This window comes from Ambystoma mexicanum, chromosome 9 (assembly GCF_040938575.1).
Source record: "Ambystoma mexicanum isolate Mex_15411 chromosome 9, UKY_AmexF1_1, whole genome shotgun sequence".
In the NCBI taxonomy this organism is placed as follows: Eukaryota; Metazoa; Chordata; class Amphibia; order Caudata; family Ambystomatidae; genus Ambystoma; species Ambystoma mexicanum.
In genome coordinates, this window is record NC_090931.1 from 136237636 (window position 1) to 136263307 (window position 25672).

At 42.4% G+C, this 25672-nt stretch overlaps 1 protein-coding gene across 2 annotated transcripts in view; it reads left to right on the top strand.

Annotated features, from left to right (window-relative positions):
- Positions 1–24054, top strand: part of LOC138489597 (protein EURL homolog) — a 182629-nt gene extending 158575 nt beyond the window's left edge. For both annotated transcript variants that reach the window (XM_069617305.1, XM_069617304.1), the window contains exons 3-5: positions 18049–18177; positions 19591–19653; positions 23816–24054. In XM_069617305.1, the coding sequence (XP_069473406.1) occupies positions 18049–18177; positions 19591–19653; positions 23816–23985 (362 nt within the window). In that variant the 3' untranslated portion in view covers positions 23986–24054. The remainder of the gene's footprint in view (positions 1–18048; positions 18178–19590; positions 19654–23815) is intronic.
- Positions 24055–25672: the final 1618 nt, after the last annotated feature.

Genomic DNA, 25672 nt, shown 5'->3' on the forward strand with positions numbered 1-25672 from the left:
GCACGAATGGTTCTCCTTGCAAATTACCTCTACAAAGCGATAGGAGCCAGGTCTCGATCCACGACAAATGTGGCATCCTACCACAGGATACTGAGATGGAAGCGACGAAGGAAAGCCCATACATAAATAGACACGACTCCTACACAACCTCCCCGAAGAGCTTACCAGCAAATGGAGAAGAGCATCTGCATTTAAAGCAAAAAACGGGACATATGGACGATTGGGTCGGTGCCTCAAATGACGATGAGGTCTTCCACCAAGCACATCACGACACAATTGAGACCCTTCGCATCAATGAGACAATCGCTACAGGACCCAACAGGAGAAACTCATTGGAGGTCGTTAACAAGATACTAAACGACATCACACTAATAAATATAGCACGAGGCGCCACAGCAAAAGACAAACTGGTCACTTCGATCAAAGAGCCCAGTGTCACCGAGGCCATTGAAGATATTGTAGATGTAATGAAGGAGACCTTGGGAGCTCCGTCCTTATCACAATGGAAAAACGCTCATGGGAAACGCAGGCGCATTGACCACAGCCTATCTCCTACCCTACCGTGTTCACAGAGAAAAGGCACAAAGATCCCTTCACAAACTTTAATGAGACCATCAACACCCCCATCTAGGCACGGAGGCCTCCCAGAGACGACACAATCACCCACCCCCCTTTCGTCATCATCGTCTGACTCTTCTTACTCAGAGTCACAGTACAACAAACCAAGCTGCCCCAAACCTCGAATGCACCAACTCCCACAAAATAAGTATGAGGAGTTCTCTTCTGAAATAGTCAGTTGTATAATGAAAGAGATACAACCGCTTGTAATGTCCTCTCTTGCAATATCTATAGCTCCGTTTTTAAAACTGTATGAGCAAGTAGATGGGAACCTCAGAGACCTGTCCACACTAGTTGCAATGATTAATTCAAAACTGGTAGGTCTGGACATGAAAATTACATTAACAAATCAAGTGCAACGAGACTCCAACAAAAGAATTGAGGCTCACTTGAATACTCTCCTGGACCAAAGGAAATCTAACGGTTCGGAAAAAAAGTTACTGGCAGAAATTGCTAAAGAAGCACTCAACCTCCTAAAAACAAGGAAAATTCCAACGCAGTCTGCCAATGATGAATGCATGAGTATCCGTCCGGACTCTCAAGAGTTGACTTGTATGAACAACAAAACAAGTCCTCAGGCGAGCACCAACCTGGAGCCCAATTTGAATAAACGAGTTTCTCCATTGCAACAATACGAGAGCACAACAATCGAAAGCCAAGGGGTGACTAGCCCCCTGCCTCCACCTATAGATCTAACCAAAGATGACGCCACACAGCAGATAAGTTTATATGATGACACAAGATCGGAGGAGCCAAGAAATCCTGAAGTACATGATAACGCAACAAAAGTTATTCCATCTAACATGCACCCACAGGATCAATTTAACAAGCCTTGCTTTCAAACAATCTTAGATAAAACAAGATCGACACTGAATCCAGCCTCCCTCGATCCACAAACACCAACTACCTCAACTGACATCGAGAAAGGCGCCAGACTACAAGACTGCGCCTCTGGGCATCTTGACACTGAAACTGAAAGAAATAAGGGCATCTTTGCGATCTTCAAGCAAAACACTAATCAGATCACGGGGACACATCCAAACCAAACTAGAAAGGAACCTCAAATTAAAAAAACAAAAAATCAACGCACTAAGAACTCTCGACGTGGAAACAACTCCAGAAAGTTCTTACCTAACATAAAAACAGTAAATGTAACTGTAAACCAGAACATAAAATCCGTGGATCCAACCCTGAATAAAAAGAGCACAGAAAAGGAGGTAATAGGCGAGCTCTCAAATCAAAAAAGCGAGGAATCTGATAAGGAAGCTGAACAAATGAACGAGCTGATAAATATGTCAACTTACGAGCACACTGACGAATTGGAGCCAATCGACCCTAAGACTTCAATTGGGTCACCTTCAAGTCTTAATGATCCTTCACGAGACACAGTAAATAGGAATACAGAACAAAAATCAACATCTACATTGTTGTCCTCACATGTTTCAATGCTACAAGGAACCTGTACAATGATCAACAAGATTGCAAACATCGAAAAAGCCCCACCGGTGGAGGCTAGTTCTATCTTCCTCACTCTGACAGAAAGACGGGAAAGGCTGCTCAAGAAAAACGAGGATAGAGACTGTCAAAAGACAAAAATTCTCAAAAGCCTGCCAGAACCAGATCGCAGGAACGAAAATCGAGAGCCTTATGCTGATGTTCGAAAGTTTGCACCAAACAAGTGCTATGGGAAAGGAACCTCTGCGATCAAAGCTCCCGCAATAAAACAAGCGCCTGGCGAATATAAAGGAAATGCCCCTCACCAAAACGAACAGCTAGGCAATAAAACTGCCATATCCACTTATAAAATAAAGATTGAAATATTAGAAAGTCAAGACGACGTGATCATGAACCGTAATAATGTTCTACGACTACTCCACTGCGTCCCGCTTCTGAGAACGATACAATCGTATGACATCAAAACAGTGGAATTCCCACAGGAAGGCCAAAATGACCTCGTTCTACTACATCTGAAATCAAAAATGATAACCAACAGTATCTTGGATGCATCGCCAGAGCTGTTGTCGCTCGGATTCGACATTTTGGAACTAACCAACGAAGATAACCACAAAAGCCACTCCAATAAAACTACAGAACCACAGCTAGTCTCATCCTTCTGGAAGAAAAGTAAGGAAGCAAAGAGCCCTGAGAAAACGCAAGAGGTTGGCCAACACAATAGAAATCAGTGCATCAACAGTGACTGTGGCCTGAGAAAAGTGGAACACGTCCAAAACGACTCGGTGGAACAAATCCAAATCACAGTCGCTGGCACCCAAGCTTTCAACAAGAAAAACTGCACAGTGGAACTGGAAAACAACGAAAACTAATCATCGGATAACTGGGGGTGGCTCGCAAAAGCCCTGAACAAAACAACTCAAAGCTAACGCCAATTAGAAAACTCGCCCCCAACAGTCAAGTTTGGCTCTTGGAACACCAGAGGATTTGCGCATCTATACCAAGAGAGCTGCTTCCCAGAGTTGGATGTCGTGTGCCTTCAAGAAACGTGGCTGGATAACTGCCCCATCTCCGGAGAATACGAGATCGGTTTTAATCCAGCCATCAAACAACTGACGGGTAGGCCCATGGCAGGCCTTATTACTATGATCAAAAAAAGCTCTGGATATCAAATCCTCAATACTGAAAACGTGACTCCATACATTCGGGCAACAACAATTGCTCAAAGCAGCGTAGGAAACAAGAAAATCCATATCCTGAATCTATACTGGAACCACAAGATTATAAGTGGCAATGGATATATAGATCAAGTTACAACTGTCATAGATGATTGGTTCGAAGCAGACATTGGTGCTGATACTGTGATCTGTGGAGACTTGAATATGAACTGCCTAACAGCAAACAATGAATCGAACCCAAAAAATCCCAACAAAACACATCTCGCCAGTCAATGGGCGACAGAGATGGAGCTAAGAAACCTCATGCTGATGAACGGAAACTTAGCAGGTGATATCCCAGCTCAACCTACCTGGTCTAGAGGCACCCAACGATCGACGCTTGACTACTTTTATGTCAGTGAGAAAATACATCAACATGCAATATCACTCACGGTGCACCCTATGACCAATAGTGATCATGACTTAGTCATTCTGTCATGCATCACAGCTTATGGAGTCAAACCCATAACATGGAAATTCCCGGTAATGATTGAATCCAACAGGGTGAGATTGAAATTAAAGAAAACAGAGGTTAAAAACATACTAACCACATATGTAGATGAGCAAAAGGAGACTGAATACATCCATCTTTTAGACGACTACAAAGAAAAACATCAAGGATCCAAAGCTCGTGGCTTTGCTGCAAGACATAAATTTGATCTAGAGCTGAGAAAAAGAAAGAGAGAATTAAGAGCGCAAATAAGACATCTACCGAAAACTGACTCCAATAGTTACTTAACTGCAAAAAGAAATTGCAAACAAAAGTACAAAAACTGGTTACGATCACACAAAGCAGATATGATGCAGAACGATTCAGAACTAATAATGGAAAAACTGCAAAACAAAAACTCCTCTGCTTTCTGGAAGATAATCAACAACGAAGGAGCCCCGCAAATGGCATTACTGACAAACGCAATTTCTGAAGCCGAGTGGATAAAACACTTCTCGAAGCTATACAGCAAAAGAACAACCGCAGCAGAGACACCATCATCTACCTTAGAAAAATGGAAGTTGGAATTTGATAAAAACGACATTGAGGAAATAATAAAAAGAGCTAGCTCCTCTAGAGCACCAGGCCCGGACGGTCTAACAAACCACACAATCAAAGAAAATCCAGAGCTGTGGGCAGAGCTATGCCACATGATGTTCAAAAGAATAGCAGCTAATTGCAAAAGTCCGGATTCATGGAAATGCGCAATAACCATTCCTATTTTCAAGAAAGGGAATTGATTTGATCCAACAAACTACCGACCCATTGCGCTGCTAGATGTGTTAGGCAAAGTGTACGCGACTCTCTTACAACAACAACTTGTGAAATGGGCAGCTGATTCAAAACATCTGGACCCACGTCAGACTGGCTTTGTCAAGGGTGTAGGCTGCTCCCTGAATCTTCTCTTAATCAACCTCCTTAAAATGGAAGCCATAAGAACAAGAACTAAGGTGTACCTCGCACTGATAGACTTCTCACATGCCTTCGACAGCATAGATAGAGAACTACTATGGGAGAAAATGAAGACGTGGGAATGTCCGGAAGATCTGATAGCGGCCACCAAAGAGCTACACACTGGCACAAGCATCAAAATCCGTCTGGACCAAAAAGGCACCCTGTCCAAAGCGATAAACACCTTTTGCGGGGTTAAACAGGGTTGCCCACTGGCTGCTATAATATTCAATTTATTTTTATCGGACATTGGAGGAGCAATTGACAGCGTACGCTCCTTCTCTCCAAAAATACACGGAGCCCCATTAAGCTGGATGCTATATGCCGATGACCTAATATTGCTAGACGTAACACCCATAGGCCTACAGCGAAAGATTGATGCAGTAGACCTATATGTGAGAGCTAAAGGCTTACAAATCAACAAAAAAAGTGTGAGGTGCTAACACTGCAAAACTTGAAAACAACAAAGCACAAAAAACCTAAATGGCACTTGGGAAAAGAGTGGCTAAACAACACAACAAACACAAGATACTTAGGCATGCAAATTAATTCAAGCCTGAACGACAGTCAATGGGAACAGGTAGCCAAATCCAAATGCCGGCAATTTGCATGCCAAGCTAGCGTATTACACAAGAAATACCGAAAATTTTCAATAAAACCGGTAAGGAACTTTTACTGCCAAAAGGTAGTGCCGGCCCTGATCTTTGGTGCTGAAAATGCCCTCGGTTGCTCCGCGGATGTTTGGTCTACCCTAGAAAACATCTTCTGGGTAAGAGTTCTGCAACTACCAAAGGGTACATCAACTGCATGTATCAGATACGAGCTAAACTTAACATCAATTAATGCACGGGTTAGTTGGAACCTGCTGAGCCTCTTCAGAAAGATAACCATGAAGAAAGTGGCCTTGCAATTTGAAATACTACAAAATCCTAGCAAAGGAAATCCCAACTGTCTGCTATCAATGTGGTATAAACGCTGCGAGGAAATTTTGGCTTTTTATGACATCGACCTAAAAACTCTACACGACAATCCGGACGCTGCAAAAATTAAGGTGTGGCGATTGGACTGGATCGTGACTGGGAACTTAAGATCAGCTAACAACTTAATGAAGGAGGTGCCGTGTGAAGCAAGAAATCTAAACACCCTACAGCCTTATATCGATCTGTTCCCAGACAATGGCAGCAGAGCCTTGTTTTTACACTTCAGACTAAATGCATTTAAAACAAGAGAGTGGTCTAGAGAGCAACGCAAAACAGAAGAACTCAATGCAGCCTGTAGATTTTGCAATCAGAAGGAAGAAACTTTAAAACATCTAACACTCCATTGCAAAAGCCTACATCGGGAGAGAACACTGACATTAGGGCCTCAATTAACGAAATTTCAAACACCAAGTGCGGACGACTGGTGGCAAGCCTGTTGAAAAAACTACTGAGATAACACCTAAAACAAGGGCAAAACTGTGAGATCGCATTAAAGAGGATCTCAACTGGCGAAGGATCGAACGCAACTTACAAACTCATGATGTTAAGGTATCAACAGACGAGAGCTACCCGGCCATTTAAGGAGAGAAGAGTGAATAACTGTAGTGTAATATTCGATCTCCTTTTTTAAAGGCATTTTTATGCCAATAAAATAATTTAAAAAAAAATGCATTTGTATCTTTGTGGATTTGCATCATCCGTTACCGGCCATGTAGGCCCCCGACGTAGGGATGATAGCCGCATTATGAAGCGCCACAGGATTCAGTTGGAGAATGGAGGAATTACAGGAGGCCATATTCGAGTCGTGACGGTTCCTCCTTCTTTCTGGAGGAAATACCTATGGGCAAGTGTTGGAGGCATTTCCTCTGATTCACCTCCAACCTGTTCATTTGTGTATATACACTGGTCTTGCTCGTTTTTCAGGGAACAAATAAAATAGAAAACATATGTAAGAAAAGGTGGAAGGCTGTATATCAAACATTTAGAGGTAGGGGAATACAGAGCCCCATTGTTAAAAATAAAATGATGCAAAATGGGGACACGCTCAAATGCGTGTCCTGTGCAAATGCATAAACCTGCAAATTAAGAAATGAAAAGAAATGGATTTCTATCAGGCAGTGTTTGCCCATGTTCTAATACTGTGCATACTTGAACTGTTCACTGGTGCAACGTTTCTGTAATGAGCTCCCTGGGACCTATCTCGCCATTTAATACCCGATCTAAGTCTGGCATGTCATTTCTTACTGATGTAGTTGTCGTCAAGCGCTATAGGCGCCCCTGTGGATAAACCCCCACACCTGGTTAACCTGCAGTATTGTGATTGAACTAATTATTAGGAATGCTCGTGTGAAAAGCCCCTCTTTAATGTATACAAGAAATGCTTTTACATGTGGAAGGCTGGTTCCAAACCTACAGAGATGTATTGGCGTTGGCAGCCTGTGAGTAACATGACAGAAGCCTATTTGCCTATGTCACGTCTTTTAGGGGCATGGGTGGTCTGTTCGCTGTAAAACCGATATATTCTAGGAGGCTACTCTGATGGGATGCATTGAGAAGGTCTATTTTACGAGGTAACAGAGGCGTGTAGTGTTTCAGTTGCTTTCTGTTTCTCCTACATTACTGAGTTATATTCCAGCCTTCCCCGGTTAACCTGAATTGGTCCTCGATATGAGTTTGGAAGCCTTCTCTGTGGTAATTCCCCTAGACTTGTTTACCATTACAGCACCTTGTAATTGTGGTCAATCTGCAGATGGCAAGATGTGGCTATTCCCCATTCGCACGGGGGGGGGGGGGGGAAGGGCACTCAGCCAATCAGGTGGCTGGAAATTCGGGCCAGAACACACAGTGTAACACTGGCCACATTTTGCAGCCCCCCAAGGCCCTTCCCTAGTTGGTGCCCTATTGATAGTGGGAAGGCAACAATGAGCCCCTCGCTGTTGCCTCCCCAGGCCGCCACTAGCCACCACTCCTCCTCCAAGATATCCCGAAATGGAAAAGGGAAGAGATCCCTTTTCTAATTACTATGGCGGAAGTCTTCTTGTTTTCATGGGAAACTGAGTTCATGCAATATGCAGAGAGTCCGGTTCTCCCCCGAAAAAAGAAAATGTATATATTTGGATCCCAGACAGAACCCCGCAGTGTGAATAGCAATCAATCCCTTGTCTGGGTGGGTAGGAGAGGTGTACATGGCCAGTAACGGCCCAGAGCCCTCGCTGAGGCCATTGCTTTGCTCAGGCCGGCTTAGGCTCGGTTTGGCGAGCCGTTACAGGCAATGTAGGCCCCCGACGTAGGGATGATAGACATATTAGGAAGTGCTACAGGATTCAGTTGGAGAATGGAGGAACTACAAGAGGCCATATTCGAGTCATGACAATTCCTCCTACTTTCTGGAAGAAATACCTCTAGGCAAGTGTTGGAGGCATTTCCATTGATTCACCTCCAACCTCTTTATGTGGTGGACTGCAAAAATGGCAGCAAAACCATGACCAACATTTCTTACCTCTAGCACCATACTCTTAACAAAGCCATTCCGTTCATGGCTTAGAGCTATAAAGGTCTTCTCGCTCAGGGGAATACATTCCTTTTCGTTGTAGAGGGAAGGAACACAGTTTACTTTTCACGTGGCACAAACCAAGAGAATTCCACAGCAGAATAAACTGTTGCGCCTAGCGAATGCAGTATTACTTGTTTGCCTCTCTCGGGGATTGAGCTCTAGCATACACTGTTATGTTATGTTACAGGATATTTATACCATGCACTGTCACCACCTGAGTGGTCCCCTGGCGCTCTGAAAGGCTCTGAAAGGCAAGAGTGTAAGGCAGGTTAGTGGGACAAGGCAGGTGAAAGAGCTGTGATGTGCTATGGGGAGCTTCAGTTCGGTTAACGCTGTTCACTGAGCGAGGGTGTATATTTTGGTTGGTAGCCTTCATGTGCTGTTTTGTAAGGCTATGTGTAGTTTGTTTTGCTGTTGCCGTGTGGTGAAGTACGTGTGGTTTGTTGTGCTTTGGAGGTGTGGTTGTGTTTAGTTCAGAGTTTTAGAGGTGTATGCAGAGGGATGAGATTTTTATTAGTGGGTTTTGTTATAAACATTGTTATCTAGATCCAACGGGAAGTACACCATGTGCACCAGGGACAGGGGGACTGCCCTCACACCTATAAGGCAAAGAATTCACTCAAAGAGCCATTGAACACATGCCATGTCTGATGACGAGATCTTATCGACGACTGCGGGACCCGAACCCCCTCCAGGGTTGCTTTGCAAGTATTACACTTGCCCCACGCATTCGACCTCTGGGATAGCAGTAACCTAGGGCTGTGATGGGCAACCTGGTTAAAAGACTTTAAATTCTATGTCGGAGCCATGGGGCTGGCTCATGGATGATGAACGACTGAAGAGCACCCTGTCCATGGCAGTAGGACCAGCCGTAAGGGACATAGCGGGTGAATTACTCAACGTGGAGACAGCCATGTACCAAAACCTACACAAAAAGCTGTCGGAATACTTTGCACCCCACACCAACATTGACTATGAGAGACCTAATTTCCATAAAATGCGTCAGGAAAAAGGGAGAACCGCTCCACAACTTTGTTATGAGACTCAGAATAAAATTGAAGAAATGCAAATTTTAGCGATACTCCAACGAAGAAGCCCTGCAATCCCAGGTCATAGCTGGCTGTGATCACAAATGTTGTGCAAGAAACTCCTACAAAAACAGAGGTTGTTGGAAGAAATCCTAGCCCTAGCTCGCACGGAAGTGGCGGTGGAGTCACAGCTAGACAAGCTAGACAAAACCTCGATACAGCAAAACCCCATTGAACCTGATGCTATTAACACATTGTTCACTACACCCGATCAGCCAGCCAGACGCTCGGAGGCCACATGTTTCAGATGCGGATATGAATATCCCACACCAGGGAATACCAAGTCCTGGGCCAGCAATGTGCTTGGTGCGGTGGTGTCAACCACTTCAGGGCCCTCTGCAAAAACGCACCCGCCCCTACCTCAAGCAGGAGAGGCCTCAGGGAATGGCAGAGAACCACACGGACAAGCCCACAGGGCAGCCAACATGACGGCAAAACCAAAGGACAGAGGCGAGAAGAATGCGAAAATAGGAGCTCATATGCTCGAGAAGATCAGCGAACGCCTGAAAACTCAAGACGCAGTGGCAGGAGGAGATTTGTTCAATACATCGAAATGCGATCACCCTCCCGCAGTGACTCTCCGTCAACAGGGGAAGATCAATGGAAGAAGGGCTATGTGTGGGCACTAAACTATAGCACAGCCACCCAACACATCCCAGTCCTCACACTACATGTCAACTACACCCCCATTAGAGTTTCTCATTGACACAGATGAGGGTCAATATAAATCAGTGAATAGGCCTACAACTCGATCTCCAAGGCCCCAAAGCTCAAGAAGTCAACAGTCGACGTCTACCCTTACAGGTCCACCTTGCCACTACCATGCAAGGGTGTCATCACAGCTTGGTGGACACACAAGGCCCATGCCGCAAAGATCCTGCTACACGTCTTGAAAACAGAAATCAACAGCGGCTGCATACTCCGCTTCAGGACGGCAGTGGAAATGGGTCTATTACACATCCTGTACCAGTTAATGGCCCACAAATACTTTGCAAAGCCTGAGGACATCGACGCAGCATTCTCAAACCTGTTCAAAGGACTCGGAAAATGAAACCATTGGAAAATACAACTGCACATCAACTCGGAGGTCAGACCTGTGGCCCAACATTACCGGGACATACCCGTTAATATACAGCAGCAAGTAGATCAAGAGATCGACAAACTCCTACAACAGTAAGTCATCGAACCAGTGACAGGGCCCAGCCCATGGGTATCACCCATAGTACCAAGAAATCACCAGATGGCTCAATAAGGCTATGCATGGACATGCGCAGGGCAAATGAAGTGATCGAGCGCGAAAGACACTCAGCACCCAGGATCACTGATATGATACACCTGTTGCAGAGTGCAAAAGTCTTTTCGAAATTGGACCTCACAAAAGGGTATCATCAAATTGAGATTGCACCAGAGTCACAGTATATTACCACCTTTGTCACTCACATGGGTTTATTCCAATACAAACGGCTCAGTTTGAGCATCTCGTCTGCTGCTGAAATATTTCCGGGGGAGATACATAAAGTAATTCGACATGTCCTCAACTGCCTCAACTACTCGGATGACGTCCTGGTACTCGGCAAGTCAAAAGAAGAGCATGATATTGTCCTGCACAGAGTTTGCTCAGCACTCGAAGCGGTAGGCCCAAAACTCGACAAATCCAAATGCAAATTCAGCAAAGGCTCCCTCGGATTCTTCGGCCACTTTTTCTCGGAGAAAGGAATGAGGCCTGGCCCAGGTAAGGTGGCAGCCCTTAATACTGATTTACCACCCCACCCCCAAACCACATCCAAACTGTGTTCCTTTATGGGACTCAGAAGTTATTGCTCATGATATCGCAAAGAATACACAACGGTCACCAACTCTCTTCAGCTACTCACGTGCAAAGATCAACCTTTTGAGTGGTCAACGGACTGCCAGCATGCCTTCAAGACCATACAAAACAACATTGCCAGGGCAGAAGGAATGGCATACTTCGATGCTGAAAGGAAAACTGAGGTAACAGTTGATGCCAGCCCCATCGGGCTAGGAGACATACTCCCACAGCGGGACCCAACTGACTTATCCAACCTATTTGTCATAGCTGATGCCAGCAGAAGACTCACTGCCACAGAACAGGCATACTCCCAGGCGGAGGAGAGCCTGGCGGCCGTGTGGGCCTGTGAGTACTTCCACCTGTTCTTATAAGGAAATTCATTCACAGTCATCACTGACCACTAAGCCTTCCTGATAATCTACAGAGACCCAAATTCCAGAATGCCCCCAAGGATAGCACAATGGGGATTGAGGTTACAGGACTACAAATTCGACATTAGGCATCGCCCAGGAAAGGAAGAAAACCCAGCTGACTATTTGTCTAGACACCCCACAGGCCCTGCTCAAGCATGACCTTCCATCACGGATGCCTACATCAACTATATCATTCACTATCTACAGCCCCTCCCTGTGGACTGGGCCCCCCTTGCGAATGTGTCAGAGCGAGACAGGGCCCTCACAATTGTAGCCCACTGCATCAAGTCAGGAAAAACTTCCCATCTGAAACATCAGGCTAGAAACTAGAATGAGTCGGTGAAGGAGGACAAACGATGCATGGACCTGGTGAGGGACGAACTGACAGTCGTTGACGATCAGATCATCATGAAGGGCTGCAAGGTGATCATACCAGACTCATTACAGGAAAAGACAGTCATGCTGGCGCACGAAGGCCACCGGGGGGGCGGCGGGTGGTATCAATGAATGCCTCCTCCACCAAAAGGTATGGTAACCCAAGCTAGACACCATAGTAGAAGAGATTGTCGGCAAGTGCTCCATATGCACCCAAGTGGCCCAGCCTCCGCATCCCAACCCTCTACAAATGTCTCCACTCCCAGTGTATGTGTGGGAAGAACTAGCAGCAGTTTTCTTTGGACCACTTGGCAATGGCGCATATGTACTTGTGTTAATTGATGAACACTCACGCTTTCCTGATGCTCAGCTGGTCGATAGCATGGCAGCCACATGTGAGATTCCCGCCCTGGACTGCATGCTGTCCACATACGGGATTCCAAAAATCATTACATCAGACAACGGTCCTCTGTTCGGATGTATACTATTTGACGTTTTCACAATTGACCTCGAGAGAATTGACCTTAGGAGAATTTACCTAATTTAAAAGGTCAATTAGGACATATATGCGGGGGAAACCCCCTGCAACCTCCGCCCAATCCAAAAAACCCTGCACCCTCCCATCCAATCCCCTCATATTATTTATAATGCAAAACCAACCCAAAATAACTAAAATAATAGAAAGGTCAATTGTGCAGAAGGTCAATTAGGACCACTATAATTATGTCAATTAGGACAAAAGGTCAATTGTAAAAGGTCAATTTGGGTAATACCCTCCGTTCGCCAGCCAGGATTTTCTAAACTTTCCAGGGGAAAATGGGGTTCCAGCATAGAAAGATAACACCACACTGGCTGCAAGCTAACAGCATAGTCGAGAGATTCATGGCCAGCATCAAGAGGACACTACAAATAGCCACCCTCCTCAATAAGCCATTTGAACAAGCACTATACCAGCTCCTGTGAAAATATCGTGACACGCCACATAGTACCAGAGGAGTCTGCCCATCTGAGCTGGTGTTCCTCCAACACATCAAGATAAGACTACCCGAGGGACACACACTGACACAGCCAGAACTCCTGGAACAACAATCAAGGACCAAGGACCAAGAAGAGAAAAACAAAATGAAAGACAGGGCAGACGCCCGACGAAGAGCCAAAGAGTGTGTCATAGAACCTGGAGATCACGTGTTGGTACAGCAGCCAAAGGGTCGGACGGAGGACACTACATTTGCACCTGAACCTCTAATCATGACCAGTAAAAAGGGCACCATGATAACGGCCATGGAGATCGACAACAGTCCATAACGAGGAACTTGTCACACTTCAGGAAAATCAGGGACCCGCACACCCCTTTCGTTGGAGCACATATACGACAGACAGGATGACAGGCGTTCGGATGAGTCATATCAAGGGGACGGCAAACAGTCTGAAGAAGAAGCCATCAGTGAAGGAGAACAACCGTCCCCACAGATGCTACATCTCCCCACGAGGCTGCAGATATGTTGCATAAAGCCTCAACGACTGATTGAGGAAATGGGCTGACAAACTGAGTGCTCTACTACGTTAAAAAGGGGGGAGATGTCATGTCGCGAGCATGTGAGACATGAAGCCCTCCCACATTGTTGTGGAGGATGGCCAACATTTAGGCCAACACTCTAGGAAAGTGACTTTCGGGGTTAGGGAGGGTGTGTGGGGAGAAACAGGATATGAAGGGGGCAATAAGTTAGTTATACTGGCGTGTCGAATAAAGCAAGTTGTGTTTCAACATACGCCCTGTGTCCGTGTTTTATTTATCCCCCAGCTGGGAGGCGAAGTTTTCCCTGGAGCTCGGAGGTCCCGAGCTCACAATGGCTGCTGTACGATAGCTTGCTCCTCCAGCCAATGCAAGGGAAGTTACTTGACACCAGAACGGTGAGGAATTTGCTTCCTCCTTTTGCCTCTCAGGTTGCCACAGGGACTCTTTCATGGAAGGAGACACACTGAACAACCACTGCAAACTGCCGCAATGCTGGCACTCCGTGAGTGCTTCTTGAGATGCAAAAGCCTCTTTTCTTATTGTTTTTTCTCGATTTAATTTCCAATACAACAGCGCTGGCTGAATTCAATAAGACCCCTACTGCGTGAAATCCGTCCTAAATACAGTAAACATAAGTTAGTTGAAATTTTAATCTGAGAGAAGCTGAAACACTGATAATAGGTGGCTGCATATTTTATCTTTCAGAAAAAAGTCATTCACTTTAAGACCAAAAGATAATTGATTTGATCTGAAATAGCAAACATCTTTCCCTGGTAAACACATGTATGAAGGCTGATGAACTGATCAGATTTGTCTCAGGATGGAATATGTACAGGGAGATCAGAATAATAAGGGGGCCAAAAGTAGACAACAAGCTACATGGATGTGGAGGCTCGTGGGGCTGGGGTGGAATATGAAAGAAAAATATAAAACATGTACTCCACCACGCAGGGCTACTCATTATGTCACCCTCCTTCACCAATGACCATGCTGGCTGAGGATAATGGTAGTTAAAGTACCGCACATCTGGAGGGTCATAACCATGGAAGAGTTGGGGTTTGGCACTGGAAAGGGTGTACAAAACACACATGAATATGCTGTTCTTCTGGGGGTGGAGCACCCAGTGATTAAAAAAGCGATGGGACCAGGCATTGTAGCAAATGTCTGAAGATGGTAACTGCAGCGCCCAGAAGCTGTACTGGATAGTCTGACACTATGGCCGATATTTCAAAAGATTAAATGCCAATGATATGACGTGAAGATATGCAGGGAGCCGCAAGGGTCCTCTGGGGCCACACACATGCGATACCAGGTTTTTAGTATGCCCAAGGTATGGTAAAAACTCTCAATTCACATACTCTGCATCCTCATTAAAATCATAGCCCTTTTGGTAATCCTGGATTCTACCCCCCTGGGGCCAAACAATGCAACACTGTATATTATTAGACAGTAAATAAAAGAAGCCTTATCATGAATGATAAACTTGTTTTCTTTTCATTGGAATGCTATTAATATATATTTATTTGGCTACGTGTTTGTGATGTTATTGTGCCGCTAATCAGCTTTGATACTGCACCAATCAGCACTGTAGTGATCTTACGTTGGCAAGACTTGTTCGGAGTGTGGCATATTATGCCCCAATACGGCTATCCAGGCCTGGGTCTAAGCGGGATTAGGAATGGGCACTGGGAAGAGGATGGGTAAAGTGGAAGAAGGTTTAAACAAACAAATTGGAAAGATAGGAAGAGAGTCATACCCCTCCACAAAAGTTGCTTACTTCCACCAATGCTTGAAGCATATTTCAGAAAATAATATCATATGTTTTAATCTCCTTTCACCTTCCTTTGTTATACTTTATTTCCAGTGACCCACACCTGATGAAAGTGTGATAGGCACAAATTGCGCAATATGCACTTGGAGTCTTTGTAACTCACCATACACACTCTTTTTGTGTTCCAGGCACACACACACACATATATATATATATATATATATATACATATACATATATATATATTTTTTTTGTTTATTTGTTTTGATCATTTAGACCTTTACAAAATTAAAACATTCTTTTTCCAGCTTTTAACATTTTCAGTAACTCTTTGCATTTCTTACAATTAAAGAAAAAAAGAAAAAAATTACTCAATCAACAGGCCCAAAATGCAGCATCTAATATTTCTCAACCCCCTTGTGTCTTTCCAGTGTCCACATAGAGCAATTTGGAAGGAGAATATTCTTGCTACTCCCGCGTTACCCCTTATTTTCCTCTGGAGCACTGGTCACAGTCTGCCGTGCTTCTTTAGAGGTCAGGCCGATCTTTGTTAAGACCTGACCTACTGCAATTGTTAAGGCAGTGCTGTGTCCTGATGTCAAAAGGTCGCAAAAGTTTTCTGAAAGCAGGTACTCCATTTTATTTACAAACTTCGAAAAGTACATTACTCTCGTTTCCCAAGTCCCTTCACAATCTTGAAGTAGATGCTGCAGATTTTGTTTATTTGGGTCTACACAAACATTGCAGAAAGTGATGGCATTCTGCCTTTGCCCTCTAATACTCAGAATTTCGCCTGTGTGAATTAAGTTTAGACGTGTTCGAAGAAAGATATTTCTTGATTCACTATCTGGATGTTTTTGTAAGTACTTTTGTACTCCTCCCAGTTTTTTGTCTATGATTGGGAAGCTATTCTTTGGTTGTATGAGTCGCAATTCCATCCCTGTTTTAATCCAGTCCATTGTTTCTGTTTCTTTTTTTATTTTCTGGGGGTTTTCTTTAAGTGTCTCCACCGATAAGTCAGCCTCTATCAGACTTCTCATCACTTTTGCTTCCATCTGTTGCAAAATCTTGGACTTGTCTGATTGATATTGTTGTTTTATGTCCTTGTATAGCGAGTTGCTTTGCGGAATTATTATTAACTTGTATAGTGAGAGCAATCTCCAGGCCACCTGTTGCCGCAATGATTTATGTCCTTGTATAGAGAGTTCCTTTGCGGAATTATTATTAACTTGTATAGTGAGAGCAATCTCCAGGCCACCTGTTGCCGCAATGATTTGAGGCCAAGTTCAAATCTTAAGACTGCCATGGGGACATAATTGGGCAAGCCCTAGGATCTTTTCCATACTTGGATTTCCACTTTTTGCCACTCTATGTCCCATAATATCGGTTGGGCCTCCATGCCATACAATATGACTGGAATTATTTTGGCAACATAAAACTTTAGTAATGGCATAATTGAAAATGTGCAGAGGCCATGGAAGATCTTTTTCATCTGCGGTACCGCTTTCTCGACCTTAAGTCTTATTTCCATTTCTACTTTGTTGGCTGAGGGTGAGGAGTATACCATATACCCCAAGTACACCAACTCATCTGCTCTTGTGATGGCTTCCCCTTCAAAGAACCTTTTTCCATAATGGATGTGCCTATTAGGATGTTTCAGCACCAAGAATTTGGATTTCCTTGGGTTTACTTGCAGACCATTCATTTTTGTGTAAATACTTAATATTGCTATCCTGTCAATCAGGACGATGTCGTCTGCATATGCGAGCCAATAGATGTTGATGGAGCTCAGTTTTGGACTTGCCATAACCCATGATTGCAGGAAGTCTCCCAGGTCCGACAGATACAGATTAAACAAGAATGGTGCCCCCAAGCAACCTTGTCTCATACCTTGTTCGACACTAATTGAATCTGTCAGATGGCCTACTTCATCTACTCTTAACATCAATCTTTGTCATCGTCTTTGTGCAGTTCGATTAGTATTGACAACAACCTTCTTGGCAGACCCAAGTCTCTCAGTTTTGCCCACCGTTTCTCCCTGTTGACTAGATCGAATGCCCTGGAGAAATCTATCCAGGCTCCATATAACAGGCCCTCTCCATGATTTTTAGAATTTTCTGCTAAAAGGCTCAGAACAAAACCATTTAATGATGTGGACATGCCACGTCTGAATCCTGTTTGGAACTTGGAGATGATATTTCTTGTCTTTGCCCAGTCCTATAGTTCTATCAAGAGAACCCTCATGAATATTTTGCTTTCAATATCAAGGAGGGCGATTGGTCTATAATTCTCTGGTTGAGATCTATTGCCCACCTTGTAGAATGGTATTACTACTGCTTGCTTCCAATACGACGGAAAGCTTTTTGTCTCTATTATTTCATTATAGAGATTATACAGGAGATTTGCCCATGTTTTAACATTGTTTTTCAGAACCTGGTAGGTTAACCCATTGGGTCCCGCTGCCTTCGAAGATGAGGAACTCAAAATACGTTCTTCTATTAATTTTATGTCAAATTTGAGTTACCACTGAACTGCTTCATGCTCTTCTTCCTAGATCTCTGATGCATTCTTGAAGTTCTTTGTGAGATAGTCTGTCCAGCTCTTTTCTGTAACCAAGTTGCATTGAGTGCTGTTACTGATTGATTTCTTGTCTTGGTTGTTTATAATTGACCAAAAGTTTTGCGTACTATTGATGCACAGGGATGCAAGCATCTGATCATTGTCTACATATATTCCTTTCTGAATTCGCACTAATGTTCCTTGGCTTACCTTGCTCTGCACCCTTAAGACTTCCAAACATTCATGTATTTCAGCCATTGAAAAACAGATGGGGGATCTTGCTGTTGACCAATGCGGCATGCAGCGAAACCACAGAGATATGGAATACGATGGCGGGCCAAATAGTACAGCGACGAGGGAACCAACGCTCAGCGGCGAGCAGAGTAGGTGCAATTGCTTCTTTCAGTTGGACAACAACGCATTAGGGCGTGGGTGGTTTGCTAATGGACCAGGAGAACAGCCTATATATATATATGCAGCTTTACTTGCTTAAAATAAGTCACTTGGGAGAAGCAACGTTATCACATTGATTTGAAAATTGAAATTAATCAAATACTTGAGGTGATCATAACATGTTGGAATTATTAGTTTACAAGATACATATCATTTTTGAACATTAACACATTGGGATCATTTATTAATTGTTAGAAAAATACAATTTAAGGTTATGAAGTGGTCATCGAAAATTGATGAAAATAACAATATTGGATTGTAAAGATTTTATTCATTTTTTGCAAAATACAATTTAAGATTATGAATTGGGATTTGCTCATTTTAATGGATGAAAATAACTATCGGATTTGAAAGATTATTTATTAATTGTTTGCAAAATACAATTTAAGATTATGAATTGGGATTTGCTCATGAAAAATTGATGAAAATAAAAATACCTGATTTTTAAACAAAAGGTGAGATAAGCAATTTTGGGGAAAGTGGTTTAACCTGTAATTCACATTTTAGAGACACACACTACAATAAAGTCCAATACAGATACGTTTGGAAACATTATGGCTTTTGAATTAAAATGAAAGGATATCATTCTGGGTTTGAGTAATTGATTTTCTAAATTAAAATGGTTACACAGGTTTACCATAACAAATATATTTATTACAAAGTAATATAACACACACTTTTATTTTGCACATTGACATTTATGGGAGCTTATCCCAAAATAGAATTTCATTTTTTGTTTTTTTTATTTTTGCTATTTTGTTTATGGTTTACAAAGAAAAACTTGCACAAACATTTATATACATCAATAAAAACACAGGAATATAAACAGTACATAAAGAATCACAATAGAAGTCCAACATAAGTGAAAAAGTTGATTGTGATCTCCAGAGTGCTACCACAAAGCGCGACTAACAAAATACTGCATCCTGTTTACCCACACACTGTACGGCACGCTTGGTGGAAGTGGTCTAGAACCACAAAAAAGCTGTAACACGGGGCGATAAAGGCAAGTAGGGGGATCGGGGACAACCTTGGCTAATGGATCAGCAGGGGGGCTGCGGTGCCACACAGAAGAGGGGTGGTGCAAGGGGACCCCCTAAAATGGTCAAGAGGAAGGTACGTGCTGAAGTAACCTTTCGGGGGCGGGCTTTAACGTGCAGCCTTCCACAATGTTGTTAATTTACAAACGGTTATTATGGAGGAGAAATTCACTGTGGTACATGACCACGCAGGAGTAACTGTTACTGTGAGATTGGTGATACATTAACAGCAAGTGTGTTGTCTTTGTTTAAGTTCGCTCCTTTTTAAAATTAATTTGTCTCTTTCATCATTTTATTTTCCAGTGCAAGAGAAGTCATTGGACGAGCTTAAGTCTATTTATCAGAAAGTGCTGTGTCGGATACGAGGTACTTTCCAAATATTGGTAGATATAGGCTGGTTGCCCCGTTTTATTTTCCAGAACAAGAGAATTTACTGAACAAGCGTACGTTCATTAATCAGAAAATGCTGTGTTGTATACGAGGCACTTAACACATTTTACTAGATGTAGGTTTACATTTGTGAAGTGAATGCCCTTTAGCAAATATAATAATTTTCTCCTAATCCTCTTGCTAAATGTTAGACCACCTGAGTGAATAAGAAAATACCTTTTGGATCTTGGATTCTGTGACGAGTCAGGAATGACAGGCCGACACGGTGGTGCTATTTTCAAAATAAGAGATTTTATTAAACAGAAAATGGGCTGGAAAAACACCCCTCTAGCCCTAATCCACAGAGGAGCTTTCCTGCCTCAAAACCAAAATGAAGGACCTGTCTGTGTCAGGTAGTCAGCAACTCAAAAGCCGTCCCTGTGTCCACACATTCTATACTGACCCTCACACTATAAACAAACAACAAAGGGGTGCAAGGAAATGTCTTGACTTGATGTTAGCACAAAGTGTTCACAACCAAAAATATCTCTGTCAGGACTTTTTATTATTTTGTTTCACTGTCCTTTGCACTATATCACGATAACATACATCTTGACGTGCTCGATGTATTTGCTGATGGTACACTTGTTTTAGTTATCCCCCACATTGGCATCTCATGCACCTAATTTTGCTATTGGTTTGTTGCTGTACATTGTCTCGTTGATATTCAAATATTCAACTTACTGGATATTTGAAACAGTATTGGCTTTTGTCTGCATTCAACCACTTTTGAGTATTGACCGTGTTTGAAATTACCATTGTCATTTGGTCACATGCACGTCATTATGCCCTTGGGTCCCCAACGACTTTGGACAGACTCACTAGTTGCTCATGGCGTCTCCGACTCTTGGCGTGCCTTGGCAATGAAGCTTTCTCGCTGGGTCGGCTTCTACACAGTGTGGACATCCCACCAGCATTTCCTGCACTTGCACGATCACTTGCAAGATTTCCTCTGTGATCTGGACAGGAGAACACTGCTTCTCTGCACAACCGTACCTCCAGGAGCTCTGCTGCGGCTCTCAATGCTTTCACAATCCCCTCGGTGTGCCTGCTGCGCCTCTCCTCCTTTCTAGCCATGCCGGTATGTGTGCCTCGCAATTGCGAGCCACCGCAACGATTTCGATGTCCCTTGCTCACTGCTTTCTCCTGCATGATCCTCTCTCGCACTGCCTCTGTCATCTTTAAATGTCCCGCGTACTTTAGTTCTAGTAATAAAACTAGCCTGCACGTTAGACTTCGGGCTTCTCTTGATCTGCATAGACTCCTTGCTCTCAGTACTTGAGGATTTATGGGAGTTGAAGTCCATAGATGTTCTTGAATGTTGTTCAAACGTCTCACATAAAAATACATCACAAGCAGAACATGTTATGTATCAGCATTGAATGACTGAGTCCCAAATGCGGGTTTAAGACTGTAAAAAGGAAGGAGCTGGGTCTTGGATATCAGCGCTCTACCCTATTGATTATCTAAAGATCCTGTTATAGTAATTAATTGAGTGCAATTGATAAAATATACAAAATTTCAAGAAAGATTTAATTGTCCAATTGGCAAATGTTGCTCAGCCAACACGTGTTTCGACCCCAACTGGGTCGTCCTCAAGGCAGTTCGATCTGTATTAAGCAACCAAATCCCTGTCCATAATCTGCATGTGTAATTGAAATGTGTAATTATTATCAAGTCGTTTTCAACAGACCATACCGTGCGAAACACCATCTCTCATTGGAATCCAGGATATTTTGCTCTGCATGGGATTAGGGATTTAACCCGGAATTGATTACAATACATAATTTTTCTCATCATCGATTGCTTAAATCAAGAGACACATGATACATGATTTGGATTTAATTCTGTTTTGGACTACGCGTATGGTCTGTTGAAAAGGACTTGATAATAATTACACATTTCAATTCCACATGCGGATTATGGACTGGGATTTGAGCAACATTTGCCAATCGGACAATTAAAACATTTCTTGACATTTTGTAAATGTCAATTGCACTCAATTAATTACTAAAACAGGATCTTTAGATCATCAATAGGATAGAGCGCTGATATCCAAGACCCAGCTCCTTTCTTTTTACTGTGTTACACTCATTATAGGCCTACACGGGTGGTCTAAGGGTTTTGGAGCACGTGGCCTCCCGCTTCATTAATCACATTCGGGCCCTAGCACCTTCCACTAAAGGATCGTACCCGAACATATTTGTTCTTCCAAATGGAGGTTTGACTATCATGTTTCAGAGGAAGGGTTTTTCTGACTTTTATTATAGGGTAAAATGACAACAAGCCATTAAGGACTTAGGTATTATAGGATCGTCCTCAGGGGAGAGGTGGAAATATTGCATCTCATCCAATGGAGCCGCCACCTCCCCTGGTAGTTGCCTCCTCCCATGTGATCCTTCCTTACACAACCGGCCACCACAGGGTCAGGATCAGGTACCGGCTGCCGTCCCCTGGACACATGGGAGGAGGTCATTGAAGGGGAATCAGTGATGAATCCACTGGATACACCACAGTACTCTATGCCAGGCGGGTCTTTTAAGAAATACTAGCTTTCTAGTATGTACCACTGGGCCATGCAACTTTACGACTCTAAAATCAGGACTGGATGAATATCTCAATTTTGACATGGAGCAATTCAAGAGTTCTCTATTTTATTTGAATGTCATTAGAAATGAAGACCTACATTTTTTAGCATATTTTTCTCAGAAAACAACATTTACTATGCTCACTGTGAATAGTCACCCAGTTATGTTTTCCCATTGTTTTTTCATTTGCTTTGTCACATTCCCAAGCATCTCCATGCCATCTTAGCCAACAACACATAGCATTCCTTTGATAAGTGCTCAATTATATACACAAAAATTGCATTTGAGATGAAGAAACTGTTATTGATGCATGCATTTTACAAAAATAAAACACCTTTTTGGTAATAAACATGATACCACATTCGAATCATTACCATTCCATCTGTTAATAATGATTAGACTGAATCATAAATACATTACATCCAAGCTTCAGGCCTTCCCTCATGGAACATGAAGAAAGACTCCATCATGGCCATGGACGGAAACATGTAGATTAAGGGTAATGCGAGTATCCAGAAATGAGTTGGTTTGCTGTTTTAAAAAACAGACAATTGAGCTGAATATTCTTTTGGGGGAAGAGTTATATATACACATGTGTTATGTGTTGTATTATGTTTCACAATATTCTTAAATGCAGATTATAAGTTTCCATTCCACACCAACAGGAAAGAAGAGGCTTTGTGTTTGGTCCTAGAAATATATGACCTCTTTGTTGTCTTCATCGATCTTGGAAAACGGGATACAAATGATTTTTTTTTATGGCTTCAAATCAGTTCCCTACTTAATGAGACTAGGTTTTATAATTCTTTATGTGGATGCAAAGTTGAGTTTCATCAAATTAATACTGTTTTAATACCTCCAAGTTATTGATCATTAAAAGAGGGGTTCAAATAGAAAATGAGCAATAATGGGAATCCCTGGGGGACTCCACACATGATGTTAGCAGCTGAGAAATAGCCCAGGAGAGCTTGGTGGGTTCTGCTTATAAAGAAAGAATGAACTAAACTAAAACCATCAGGTGACAAGTGGCCATGAGGGAGGGTCTTTGTTAATTGTATTGCGTGGTCCACTGTGTCAAATGCTGCTGCTAGATCTAAAAGGCAGAGCAAAGTGACCATTCCATTGTCTGCTGTCAGAAGAGCATCGTCCCAAGCACCACTTTGCAACCATCTTTCGGGTGAAAACCTGACTGGAATTTGTCAAGCAAAGAACCGAAAATGAAATATCCTGGTAGCCATGCACTTTCCAAATTTTCTGTGAATAAGTATTTTCTTTGTGCCTTATGTGAAAATCATTTTTAGTGCTTCGTGCAGACTTGGGGATTGTTTGTACAAAAAATGCTTACTGAACCAATAATGGAATAATAGCTGAATGTGTTCAGGACGCATTGCTTCCTTTATGTTGTTTTTTATGAAGTAGTTGTGATATTGACTATATGCGCAGTAACTGGAGACTTGCATTGTGGCGCAAAGCAAATACATACGTATGATATTGTTTATGCCTTTCCCCAGCTGTATTTAAAGACTTGAGTGAAGCTCTCGAGCAGAAGGACTCCCTCCTCTGGGAGCTCCAATACCGGTTCATCACCATTGAGCAACTGTTGAAAAACCGCGAGAAGCTGAAGATGACGCAGCCGGGCACCGTCTGCTCCAAAACAGACGACGACACAAGTGGGATGTAACTTTGTGAGCACACAGAAAAGGCCACTTGTCAAAGACTTTAATCTACTCATTAAATAGTCTTATGTGGGTCAATTATCGAGATAGTTGTGCTTTGATAGTGTTCGTTGGTGCCGAATAATGGGACGGACTTCCGAAAAGATTGAGAAACCTTAAAAATGTGAAACTTTCATAAGAGGGTGATCCCAATCATACTGTCCCTCTTGAAGAACGTTATGTATCCTGTTTTATGGTCTGTGTTAGATATCTCTGTTCATTAACCATCATTGTGTTATATACAGATGTGTACATCTGTTTATGCATCAAGTATACCTCTCAAATAGCGGACCAACGCTATACTTTCTGCAAATACTCTGTCTTTCATTGTATGTAAATATGAAACCTTAAGGTGAAAATATTCATGTTTCCTCTGCCCCCTGATACCCCTGGGTCTGACGTGCATTATAAATAAAATAAACAAACAAACAAACAAACAAGTTATCATCAAGTTATGCTTTATAAGCATAGAAGTGAACCTAAAGAAACACATAATATAAATCAGAGGAAGAAGAGCTATTATATTATAATGTCCTATTAAACCAACATTTTAATGTGATCTGTATATTATTTGGTAATGTTTTTTTAATTATTTTCACGCATTTGCCAATGTCTTTTTTATAAATCATTCATTAAATAAAATGAGCAGATAATGCAAAATAATAATGCTTTTTGAGTGAATGTGAGAAGCAAATGTTGAGATCTAGAATTTGATCCCATCTTCATGTAATCTATGCTTTTTGTTTACCCAATCCATGGGGGAGGATGCTGAGACCATTTTAGTATTTAGGGTCCTAGCTCCCTGAAGTGGTCTATGTTCTCGCTAGAAATCCTCAACAGATATTATAATCCTTTTTTTTAAATTCACCATTTATGGAGAGACTTGATTATGTATAGCTGTAATGATTATCGTTTTGTTTACATAAACGTAATGAGAACCCTAATGCATTACCAGAAGGAGCGTAAAATACATGTCTATATATATTTCCTAGGTAAGGTATAGAGGGGCGACATGGATAGTAGGAGCGCTTAGGTTTGATCTGCTAATTCTAATTTATCAAAAATATCTGGATTGGACAGCTGCACACCTGTGAAAGTAGAGACTGACCCCTAAATGAAATAGACACACTTTCTGGGCTACACGCTTGTCCATTCAATTAATCCAACACACAACTATTTTTGTTGCAATGTATTGATTTCTTGAATGTTCACTACTGCCAGCACGTGTTTTGACATGTGGCAGTTTTCAAGGCATTACTATATACAGTCAATTAGCATAATTCAGTTCAAAGTAAATGATGTTGCCATGTACATTCATAGAAATGAAATATGAAACAATTGAACATCCATTGTCATTACCATTCCATTTCCTAGTTTTGTTACTTCTCAGATCTTCAGAAGAAGTTGAGAAATGGAAGCAGTTCAAAATAATAAAGAAAAATAATAAAGAAGAAAGTATAAAGCTTCATTAGTAATCTGTATTTACTGCTTTAGTACCTAATATGAGATTGATAATAATTAATTAGAATTGTTAGCATACTGAATCCTAGGTCAGTGTTATCATGTCTTTATAGGTATAAGATATTAGTCTTGAAAACTTGACAAAATTCGTCTTTGGAATCCTAATTCTCCAAATAATTGAATTTAAAGAAA